The 13,173-nt window shown below is 35.5% G+C and overlaps 1 protein-coding gene across 9 annotated transcripts in view; it reads right to left on the bottom strand.

Moving 5' to 3' along the window:
* The window catches only part of NRXN1 (neurexin 1), a 708,974-nt gene that overhangs the window by 473,980 nt on the left and 221,821 nt on the right, over positions 1-13,173 (bottom strand). For all 9 annotated transcript variants that reach the window (XM_039384935.1, XM_039384929.1, XM_039384934.1 and 6 more), the window contains one exon: positions 585-886. In XM_039384935.1, the coding sequence (XP_039240869.1) occupies positions 585-886 (302 nt within the window). The remainder of the gene's footprint in view (positions 1-584; positions 887-13,173) is intronic.

The following is a 13,173-nucleotide window of genomic DNA, read 5'->3' as shown; positions in this document are numbered from 1 at the left end:
GCATATATTGTACATTTAGTTAGCACATACAGTATACACACATACATGGTATTGTCTTTACCCTCATCCCTCCCACCACAATCTCAAATTTAACTGTTGAACTTCAAACCCCCTACCACATCACCAAGAGTAAGCATGCAATTTCCTAGACATTTTTTACTGCTGCTTTTACTTAGTTAAATGTGGCATGACATGCAAGATGCCTCCACGCAGTGCATAAACTTTATCTGATAACAAATTTACTGCCCACTTTGAAAAAAGAAAAATATACTAAACATTTCTTTTAATTATGCAATTCAGAAAGTTATTAGCCTTGACTAATGCAAGACTGCAAGGGCAGATGGTTGTACTGGGTGATACCTATAGACTTGAAAACCTCTAACTGATACTGTCTCAGACAGCTGCTTGCCCTACTACTTTCTAGATATGCCCCTGCTCAAGTGTGGCAGGAATATCCTTCCTGGTGCACATAAAAAACTAACCAAATGCCTGCTAAACATCCAATGTCACACTATGCAATTTTCAAATCATCAAGCATTTACTCATAACAAAGTCAGTTATTCTTGTATCCATTGTACTGTTACCTGACGCAGATTCCTGGTTACTTTCACATCATGCCAGGCATTGTCATTAAATTTCCCATTCACAGGTTCCACCAGTGCTTCAAAGGCCCCTGAGCCCAAATTAATGACCAAGGAGACAGCTCCATTTTTCAGTGCAAGATTGACATAATCAGCCGATTTTCCTGTGTGAAGCATCAGTCCATTCCTCTGAAGTGTTTTAAATGACAGAGTTATTTCATCACTGCTACTCTGTATGGGATTCTGAGATAAATCATAGCAGAAGTATTCTGATCCCTTGAACGTTGCAATATATTCTTCTTTTCCTGACAAACAAAAGGAGAGAAACAAACAAGTAAGTCACTGGCACGTAATTAAAAGCAACTTGCATGAATTATTTTCATAGCTAATTTAACAGTATTAGTATAAGCACTGTATCAAAAAGTTATTCATTTAAAACACTTAAAATCCATGAAGAAGAGAGATAACTGAGATTTACTGTAAATGTATTTTTAACTTTTCTTACAGAATTTTAATGTGTATGATTAACATCAGAAAATACACTGAATCAGCATTTGTATTAATGGTATCTAAGAAATCTGATCTGAAACACATCTAGATATATAAAGTTCAGGTGAGCGTATAAACCAAATCATTATTCTAGTCAAAACACAGATATTTTCCTTTCCAACTCTCGCTAAAATCATAACACCTCAACAAGAATCAATAACCTAGATATTTCCAGTTGCTCTGGCCTAAGGTCCTGAATAAACCAAAGCTACAAACCATTCATTTAAGAATCTATCTTAAAACTTTATACAGCACCATGCCAGAGGGCAAGTTAATGTGCATCAGTAAACAAACAGGTTTTTTTACGGGATGTACTTTTACTAGCCAGTATGTGCCATACAGATTTATTTTTCTTAGTTTATCCTGAAGGTGACTAAGAAACACAAATAGCAGAAGCTAAGCTTTAAATCTCATCAGAAAAGCAAGTGTAACATATATGGAGATTATGTTTTCCCCTTAAGTCTTACAGATGAACACATACACTGACCTTACACTAGAGGTATACAGAGTTTAGAGTCATAAAAAGTCAAAATTTAGTTGTTTAGCTAACAATAAGTTAGTAACATCTCAATGGAAACCTGCAGATGTTTATGCAGTGTAAGGATTAAGGTATGAAAACCTGACAATGTCAAATTTCATCATTCTTGAGAATAAACTCTATCTCCAGCACAGAGCTGTACACATCAGTCTATGATAACATCAGAACGAAACTAAAACATATGCATAAATATACAGGTAAAGGAAATAACAGTGTGAATTTAAGAGACCAGTAAATGACAGAGCATGCAAAAAGCAGGTGCAAGGACATAGGTTTTTTGAAAAGTCCCTGGGCATATTTGTCTCTTATTGTTCATCTGCTTATAACCCTCTGCAGCAGTCTATACATTAACACTGATCCCAGATATTCTCAATGCTTCTCTTTAGATAATAGAGCATACTGAGTTCAGACAGTAATGCAAAGTACTTCAGATAGGACTCCAGAAAATGATTGCATTTTACTTTAACTTTGCTTTGAAATAAGAACATTAAAAATTATTAGTCTATATTATTTGAAGTGCTTTCTCACGGATTTGTCACAGAATTCTTGTGATTTTTTTTGGTTTTTATTTATCAGTTTGGGTTTTTTGGTGGGATATTTTTGTCTTTTGTTGTTGCTTCACTGGGCTTTTTTTGTGGCAGCAGCCAAATCATACTACATTACTATGCAAAAAAATATAATGACTGTTTATCAAACATGCTCTCTTTACAGCCCGAAGCAAGATTCACTTGTATCTAACCCCAAGTAAATCCACAGCTGGATTTCACTACCTTGGCCTATTTTGTAAACAAATATTTTTTTAAAAAGAAGAAAAAAAAATCACCTCTGAGCACCCTTAAGGATGCTTTTCCCTGCTGTTGACAGCATATCTCACTAAACACAAAATCAAACAAAACCAGTCTCCAGATTCAGACTAAGCCATGTTCCTCTCTTACAAGAAGCAGTTGGTCACACACAGCACACACACTGCTTCCTGCCTTGGCCATTCATCATGCGTGATAAATATACAGGACAAGTTAAGTGTATATTTCTGAATATATATCTCTAAAATGTGCTACATCCTGACCAGGCTTCTGTAAGGCTATAATATCTAGACAGTTAGTACCTCCATGGACAAACCTAATCACCTTTCTGGGTGATTACAAGCTTACAAACTTACAAGCAACAAGTGGTTAAACAGTGAGAAAACTCCACCCTCCCAGTTTGAGGAGAACAAGAGTACTGAGATTTCTTTTTTTTTTTTTTTTTTAACATGGAATTCCATTCTAGACAAAAGTTAGATTCTTAGAGGTCTTCTGACTGATGTTTACTGTGAAGAGAAAAGCAGTTAAAATAAGTCAGGTGTTGTATCACCAAGCCACTTTCATCCAGCATAAATTTTTGACACTGAGGACAAGTGTTATTCTTTGTTAACTTGAGACAAAGGTTCCAGTTCCACATGCGTGATTGAGGCTAAAAACTAGCTTATTCAAGCTGTCCAAAAGTCTTTATTTTTTACGTATGACATTACCGAAAAAGAAGCAATAAAACACTTATAACCCTTCCTAGTCTATCTGGGACAGCAGGTCAAGAGACACTGCAGCTTCCACTAAGGACACACAGAAGTGGTTGTACCCATTTCTCCAGGTCTTAAACCTTCCAAATCAGTCCTACATGCAGAACCCCACCACCCTGATGGCAACACATCCTGGACCCTGATGTATTTAAGTAGAGAAGGAGTACCTTGGCTCATTGTGCATAAAGAATTCACAAACAGTGCATTTTCTGGGGTTTCAATGCACTAAAAGCAGTAAACTGCATGAATACCCTGCATCTCATTCAATGAATATTTAATAAAAGCATAAACGTTCAAGAGCAAATTTATTTGGTGTGGATGCTTGCTGCACAAGCATATTAAACCAGCATGAATACCTACAATGGAGAGATGATAAAACTTAGATGCAGGAACCTGGTATGTGTAGTTTTGTCCCTTGTATTTAATGACTATAACACAAACAACTGAAGGACATATACAAATCAATGTGCACACATATTATGCACTGTAAACAACTTCTGTAAAACCAGATAATTCACACAGATATGAAAATCCATGGAGCTTAAATACATCAGGCCTTTTTTTATTTATTATTATTATTCCTAAAGAAGGACCTGAGGAAGCAAGCAATTCATTCTAGCAAAATTTGAATAATTCTTCTTCAAACAACACTATGAATCCTGCAGCACTTACTTTTAATTTTTGAACTCTCTCCCATTCCTTTTAGCTACAATGAAACAGTCCATGGTACTCAGTAATTTCACCAAAGTACTATCATTAACTGATACGTTTAGTGATTTTCATACATAGGCACTTAAAGAGTCTTAGGTAAACTGTATTTATTCCCTTCATCTTACTGTGCCATCACTCGGGCATGTGAGCTGATCAAAATTAACTCATGTATGAAGCTTCCCCAAATTCACAGCGTGATGATACCCCATTTCAAGTATTTCTGGAAAGGAATAATGAAGATGGGGTTCTATTTAATCACCAATTTCAGTAACAAAACTGTATAGAAAGCTTGAATCTGAAGTATTGGGAGTTGAATGACTTTTTTAAGTTCTACTGAAGCATTTAATCTTTAAACAAATTACTTATATCTACATCAAACTAGCATTCCTTTGTTTAAAAACTGAATTTGAACTTGAAAACAAAAACGCTAAAACTGAGCATAGCATTTTACTTCAGAAAACATATATGGAAAAACCTGAACACTGTGGATAAAGACATTCATTGCATACTTTTCCTACCAAACTATCTTTTCTGCTTTCCTGCCAAACAAAAAGTGTCCATTATTTGCCATTGTCATGTTGTAGGACTGAGTTTTACACATTTGGATTTCAGAATTCATTGCCATACTACAAGACAGACCCCCTAGCAGGAATTCATTAGGGTCGATTGCTGATGTATCAGAGCTCCAATGTTTATCAGGTGGGTCTCATTCATTCTTCAGATAACTGGGAGATGTTCTGGTCTGACAACAGTAGGCCCTTGGATTGCAGAATCAGGAGGCAAACTCTCCATTTTATGGATTCAAGACATTTTATGGATTCAAGACTCTCCATTTTATGGATTCACCTTCTAAACTTCCAGTTGTGCAACTATGGGCTCCCTGACTAATTGGCATCATTCCTGACCCAAATTGGCTCCATTCCTTTCCTTTGCCATTTAAGGTTATGGTAATCATGGGCTGCCAGTTACTATGTTTTCTGTAAAACTCATTGAGATTTCTGATGTAAATAGCTTTTAGGAAGCTAAGCTTGAGAACACTGAAATGATTCAGCAACATTTTGTTATATTAGGAAATACACTTCTGATGTCAATAGATAAAAGAGCTTTGACTTTTTTATTCTGATGAGTTTCACTGTTAGAAAAAAATATTTTGACAGACTAAAAGTCACAGGGCTTGACTGAGCAGCTAATGAGACAGACTAGATAGCCATCTCATTTTCCAGTAGGTGCCACCTTCTAAGAACTACAATACTTCCCCACAGGCATCTGATAGCTGAAAATACACTTCCTGGCCTTATAGAAGAATGAATCCTGAAAACCTCTGGTTTCAAATGATTGAAAGGAGATTAAGTGCATAGTATCTTTTCACAGGAAGCATCTCAACAGAAACAGCATTTCCTTATTTGAAGAGATATCAATGGCATGAATTCAAATATCTTCTATGACAACATTCCAGTTTGGCCAAACTGCAAATATTACAGAAATTATTAGAAGAGAGAGGAGGTACCAATAAAATATCTCCACATTTCTGCAGCCTTTAGAGTAATCCACTCCCCACAAAATATTAATATTCCCCCTTATGATCACTTGGATGCAACCTCAGGCATCTTTGCCCTCAATATGGCATTGATATTTGGAAAGTAGCTAGGCATTGTAACTACAACACTGCCTTGCCATACCCAGCTATGAAATGGGAAGATAGAAGGTAAAAGAGCCATAGTTCTGCCACTGTATGATTTCAGTGTAGGCTAGCAAAGGTTCAGGAAAACCAAGAACAGGAAATCAGGTTACAAAGCTTTATTCTGTTTGTCACTGAAAAACAGCCATTTCTAGCAGACGTACAGCAGGAGGCACATGAGTAAAAATGTTTTGACACAGGACAGAAAAGCCACTAAAGAATACTGGTAAGCATCCCTGTATCAACTCTTTAATGCCAAGCAGATGTACTATTTTACTCTTGATATTAACGCATTATTTAGAAGGGATAGATTTAAAAAATAAAGAAACATTCAAATGTTTTACATGAAAACCCAGTAATAATCTATTGCTACATTTCATACCACAACTTTTGTTAATCCTATAAGTAAATTAATAACAGGCTTCATTAATAACCAGTTGTGTATACTGCTGGTTGCTTGTTTATTTTTTCAAATTATCACTTAATGACACTTAGAAAAACCATTAAAATGCACGGCAGTCATTCTAGCCACTATGAAGTGTTGCACTTCATTTAATGATTAAAATGTAATTACCTGCATAGAAAAGCACAAGATAATATGAACATCAGTAATGGCGTTTAACATGTTTTTATTCTGAATTTTGAGTACTGCAAATTATTGTGTATTATGGCAGTTAAAATCCAGAATTACAGACGATGCATAAATACAGAACAACATGATCTGTTTGTGTCACAGAAAGAATTCAGACAAGAAGCATGTTTTTATTAAAGCCCCTGTTGCTGCAAAATGTGTATGTTTCTTTGCCCTGTTCCTCAATGAAGTCAACAACAGGTTTAATATTCACTTCTTTGGAGGTTCATTTAAGTCCCTAGTCTGATGAAACATCTAGAAGAAATACTTCCACAGACCTTAGCATATTTTATAATCCTATATAAGAAATATGCTTTACAGCATGTCTAGCCTACTCACTGGCAGTACCACATCACAAAATAGGTCTGGCTGATTCCATAATAATTTGATCATGTGTCCATGCTTGACTTAAATCACATACATATGACTAGAGGCTCTGATCTTACTATGTAGTAACAATAATAGGATCATAGACAAGAGAAATAAAAATGTACAGAGAGAGTAAGAGTAAAATCTGTTTATTGATAGCTGCAATGTTTCTTTAAAAAAGAAGAAAACAAAAGTCTTAAAATAAGTTTATTAACTAAAATCCAACAACCCATGTCATGTAAAACCCCCATCTATTATTACACAACAAAACCTGGTAGAGTGCTGTCAATTTATCTGTCTGCCAAAAGAATTATTGTCAAAGAGAAAATAGGCTGACACCAGTGATATTCTACTTCTAAGAGCCAAGTTCCTTCTGTACAGTCTTCAAAACATTAAATGTTGACTGAATAAATAAATTATGCCAAACCAGAGTCTACTATGTTCCCAGATGTACTGTTTAGTGCTCCATTTCACAACAGTTTAAAATTCAAACATTTTTCCAGTATGCCATCATCTTATTTATAAAGTCTTTCTGAAAAAGTAAAGCAACTAGGGAAAACTACAATAAAACAGCACGTGGACAAAACCATTAACAAGAATGGCTGATACAATAAAACCAAACAACCTGAACTGCTACTTCTGTAGTAAACTTTGCAGCAATAGCAAACTAATGGCTTGCCATTACATACAATGGGCACACTCTGCATAAGGTGTGCACCATTGAACCTAGAATGATCTCAGGATGCACCATGCACAAGGTTTCTCAGTATACTGTTCTTTTAGGAGGCCAGCCTATACCCTTCAAGTAATACAACACTCACTCAATCTTAAGATGAAAAAGTATAAAGACTATCAAGTAGTTCTCCAAACGTTATTACCTGAATTTGACCTTTGTTAGTTTCCCACTTACATAAAATAGGCTTACCAGATTGCATACACAAACAAATCAGGAGGGCACTCAAAGAAGAAACCAAAATATTACTGTCTACTTAACAAATTTAAGACTTAAGTATGAAACCAACAAAAATGATGGAATTACGATAAAGCCTAAGAAATTAATTCAAACAGAATACAGATGGTCTGCTTTATCAGTTATGGTTTAATTAATATTTAAAAGTACTGCTGTTGTTATACTCTAGCAGTTTTCTGTTCCCATCTCTTGTAAATAATTTTTTTAATAGAAGAATCTTCCATGTTTCCTTTCATTTTTCACAAGCTTTTTTCCTTTCCAGAAACTATTCTCCTTGCCTTCACTGAAAATTCCAAGGAAGCAATGCAGAGGGAAAATGAGATTCATGATTCTAAATCCACAACTTGGAAATATCTACCTGTTTATTTCCTTTTTTTATGTCCCCTTTTCCCCCTTATTTAAGCTTATTTAAATACAAATTTCTATCTCCCTTCTTTATTATAATGGTGTACTCTGAAAAGGATAACTAATGTTGGAATAGATTCTCCAAAAGAAACTGAAGTTGCTATTCACGAGCATCTCATTTGTTAGCATATTCAGAAATTCTTTGCACAATCCATTGTTGTAATATTTAGCAAACTTTGAGTAAGAAACAAGAGGGGTCTTTATTACACATAAATCAGTAAATATAGAAAGTCGCACTCAAGGCTGTTAAAAGCAAACAGCTAAAGTGTAAATGGGAATTTTCAGTCTGAAAAGAGCTACCATTGTTATAGAAAGACGAAGATGCACTGTCACAAAAACAGCAGTTACCAGCTCCAGAAACCATTCTAAAATAAATTTCATTTTTAGTAGTCACATTACACTACCTTCTCACTTCCTTTATTAGGGAGTAAGTCCATTATGAGATAATAATGACTAGCCTAACATGAGAACAAAACATTTAAGACCATAAGCAACTTATTCTGAAGGACTCAGGAATCACTTCTCAAGGGCTTCTTATTATTTTAAACGATCCTCTTGCAGAAAACTGCTGTACAAGTGCCTATTCATTCCACAAATGCAGAGATCTGGTGAACCAACTCAAGCCCTTCTCCAGGAGAAAACAATGCATTCAAAACTATGACAAGGGAAGTATAAAGCTTTGGGTAGTTGTTATAACCAACTGCTTTGGGCCACCATAGTGTCTATTCATGACATATACGATCAGTACCTGGTTTATATCAAAAACACTACACCTGTAATCCTGGGCACCAAAGTCTGCACTTGTTGTGTCCAACATAAAACTCGTCTCCATTTAAGTAAAATGAGGTGCAAAGAAAAATTCTACCTGACAAGAAGAATTTAACAGCATAAGTGATACAAATTCATGTGTAATATCACGTTGTAGAGGAAAAACTTGGAAAAGCTGTCTCGTTCCTGTTTTGTTTTACATACAATCATTAAATTAGTTGCAAATTACAGGAAGTATGAACCTCTGATCCCTCCCCACCATCTCAGATTAGAATAAAATTATGATAGTTGCCACTCATGATAAATGACTTACAGGGAACACTAGATAAGTGATAAATTACTCCATTCTGCTAAACAGCAATTTAAATTCATTTCTAAAATGGCTAGACCATGCAATTTCCTTACTAATTTTCAGTTCCTTTTATTTAATCACATAGAGTATGCACTTCAAAAGCAAATTTGCAATTGGGGAGGGATAGGAAAGCAAGCAGGACTTTTTAGGAATGATGCCATCTTAGTGTACATTAGATACTAAACTGCTACAAGGTGAAAATAAGCAAACCTTTTTCCAATTAACAGTGGTATCATTAATAAGTAGATTAGAAAGTCCTACATTTTATATCTTAGTGATAATGCCTTTTACATAAATACTCAAAACCCCAAATTTTGACATCATGATTTTAAAGGCATTCTTGTTAAATTAAGAATAAACTGCAAAATGTCAAATACTCATATCACTTCTACATTCACAGAAAAAGCTGTTTTTACTCAACCTTAGATGCTGGGAAACCAGAGTAGCATTATACCAAGAAATGAATACAGGCTTCAGTTTTTTCTGCCAAGGTAAAAACTGTGCTGTAGAACTTACCAGAGGCCTTTCTCAGGCCTCAAGGTTCCCACTACTTTACAGTTGAAATTATCATAATATGTAGAAAGAGTTAACTAGTTAAATGCTCTAACAAGGAACAGTTCCAACGCTAATAAGAAACTTCCTAAACATCAGCTGGATACCTCTCTTATGGCACCACACAGCACTATGGAATCAGTGCAGCATGTCCTGGGGTTTGGATGTGATAAAAAACAACAAGCAATTTTCTAGTCCTAATTACCTCCCGTTAAAAGAAGCCCTTTGCAACAATAAGCTTTCCAGAGATGCAGAGGGAATGCCACTGCAATGGTATTATGTGCATGATGAGCCCCTGTTTTAAAACCAATTTTGCACTTGTATCAGAGAGGTACTACAGGAATATGCAGCCCTTGCCTCAGTAATAAGAACTACAGCATGGTTTTGAAAAAAGTAAAACAAAACAAACACCTTCTGGAGGATATTATATACACCTGTCACTTTTTTTTTCCCCTCCAATCTGTGCCTAAGATTGTATCATTGAAGGAATGTCTACATATAAACACTGGGGAAAAGTCTGTTGCATCTCTGCGTTAGTCTTCAAAACATGTTTGGAAGAAGCTATTTATAACTCTCAGTCTTCCGATAAACATGGGAAATTAAATATGAAAACAATAGTTTTAGCATATCTTCCAGCCTGTTGAGGATACTATCATCTAATAAAGAGAGTTTTTTCACCTGTAAAACAAAGAAATATCTTTCCAAGTTACTGAATATGTGAGGAATACATTCTATGAAAGAATCCTACAGCAACAAAGGGGACCTGAGAAGCCGAAGTCTTAACTGAAGGAATCTACTGTTTAAAATAATGAGCTGAAATGTGCTAATGGTCTATTGCTACACTAGAAATATTTTATCTAAACAAGCCATTCCTAACACCCTGTTGCAATCCTTTCTCTTCAAATAGACTTAAAAGAACTACTATGTCAGCTACAAACAGCAAAAGAAATTTTTCTATCGATTAAATTCTGGGTATATAAGAACCTCAAAACTTTTCAAAGACAGGCAGACCATGAGCCAGAAATACTCTTTGAGCTTTATCATCTTAATTCACTGTCACATGGATAATAATTCAACCAAGACTGTATTTTTTAACATAAGCCTGCATATGAGAAGTAACAAGAGCAATATGCCTTCTTCTGGTGTATTTGATATTGCTTTTGGCACCTTCAGCCACCATCAGTGGTCAAGTGTCCAAATGAGCTACGGAATCAGAAAGGTTGTTACTAAAAACTAGTGTAAGAGTTACAAGAAATTCAATGTAAATAATGTAAAATTTTATGAAACAGGTTTTTTTCTTGCAAAAGTGGACAAAGATAGAAGAATTTCTCATTTAGTGAGCAAAAGAATATTGCCATTTTTATTTGGTTTGAATAATTGGTATTAAACTCTAATATCTAATAAACTTAAGTAAAAATTCAGATAACCTTCCTCCAATTGTTAAATCGATTAATTATCACTACAATGAGTAATAATATTTTCTCTTTACGAATGCAGCTGATGGACAAACCTCTAAGGACAACACAAAAATTTAAGTGAGGAGCATAGCACAGACCTTTAGTGAATTGGTCTAAGAACAGACAACATTCTTCTCTGGAAAGAATCAACTATGTAGAGTTAAAAACAAACAAACAAACAAACAAGCAAACAAACAAACAAACAGTGGGTATTTTAAAATGGGGACAAATTAAAAATTATTAGTAACTATATGTATAACAGGAATTCCTGTCAAGGTCATGGCCATAAAGACAGCTGAACAGTCTGTACTTTACAGAGAAAAATATCCATAGGTATTCACACAGAACTGCAACCACCTGCATATATATTGTAAGAAATATTCAAGGGCAAATCCAGAGCACTTGTACATAATTATGAAATGATTATTTAAAAATGCAGATGAAACACTCGAAGGACTTTACAACATACATAAAACCTTCGTGGTTATGATAATCTCTTAAGGCTAGAAACAGTTTGACCTATTACTTTTTTTCCCCTGTTTTTTCAGTGCTATTCTCCACACCCCTCTTCCCTGTATCTTAATTTTTCTCCTTCAGAGACCTTTCTTATTGCACTGCAATTCCTGCTGAGAGGCAAAGGTAGGCTAAGCTGTATGCTGGTCAATGTTCTCACTAATCAGCAGCCACTGAAAATCCCCAATCACATCTGAAGAGCAGAATAAGCCCTAATAATAAAAACCCCCACAGTTCTATTAGTATTTTGTGTGCAGCAGTAAGATAAAAAAATATAGAAGTAGGGACATGTTAAGGATATGAGGAAAGGCAAACTAAATTCAAACTAATTTAACACATTTTATTCTGGAAAAGATACTAAAGCCTCATGAAATCTATAGAAGTCTGACAGATGATATCATACACAGATGTATTATAGCTATTTTTTCCTGTCTGGCACTACTGTTGGTTCTTAAACTAACATTCACTTTCCAGAATGATAACTAAAAAAGCAGAACTACAATTATTTTTGTAATGATTTGACGGGACACAACTGTTTTTCACAACCTTTCTTCTCCCTGTCCTCCATCAAAATTTAGGTCATAATATTACAGAAGATGAGAGTTGTTTGGTAAAGAGCACTGCACGTGTCAGCAAGGCCTATGTCTGGAGAATATAACACCAGGGTTTTGTGTAAGTAACAATCATAGATATTCAAATGGTAATTTCACATGTGGCAGTCTCAAAATCTGGGTATATCTGACTGCAAAGTATGTAAGCAAAATTTTTTTGCTAATAAGCACAGATAGCTACCAATGCAATTGACATTTAGTTATAAAGGAAGTTTAGTCATAAAGGAGGAGTGGCAGCTACGTAGTGATGAGTTTTAGGAAAAAAGTGTCCCTGAAAGAAATGCTCTAGTCTCAGTCATTGCCACTTAATGAAACAAGCCTGCTTATGAAGATCCCAATTCTATATAATGAAAAAGCTTCTTAAACACTTAGTAAGACGTCAATGAAATACTGAAGATCTTAAACCTATTCCCCCCCATCTTTTTCCATGATCCTCTGAAGCTTACCCCCATAACATGATAAAGGAGGAGGCAATGTAAAGAAGCTCGATTGATACATTAACAAGTTTCAAGTAACACCTGTAAGTTTACCTATATTAAACAAGATAATTCTTACTATAACTTTAAAGAATTGGTTGGGTTGGAAGGGACCACAGTGAGTCATCTGGTCCAACCTCCCTGCTCAAGCAAGGTCATCCCAGAGCACAGGGCACAGGATTGTGCCCAGACAGTTCTTGAATATCTCCAGTGATGGAGACTCCACACCCTCTCTGGCCAATCTGTTCCAGTGCTCGGTCACCTGCACAGGAAAGAAGTTCTTCCTCACATTCAGGTGGAACCTTCTGTGCATCAGTTTCTGCCCGTTGCTTCTTGGTCTATGGGTTGGCCCCACCAAGCAGAGCCTGGCTCCATCCTCGTGATACCCACCCTTTGGATATTTATACACATTAATAAGGTCCCCCCTCAGTCACTTCTTTTCAAGGCTGAACAGGCC

The sequence above is a fragment of the Pipra filicauda genome, unplaced genomic scaffold (genome assembly GCF_003945595.2).
Source record: "Pipra filicauda isolate LSUMZ 115617 unplaced genomic scaffold, ASM394559v2 scaffold386_size940508_pilon, whole genome shotgun sequence".
NCBI lineage: Eukaryota > Metazoa > Chordata > Aves > Passeriformes > Pipridae > Pipra > Pipra filicauda.
This window is presented reverse-complemented; position numbering and strand designations above follow the sequence as displayed.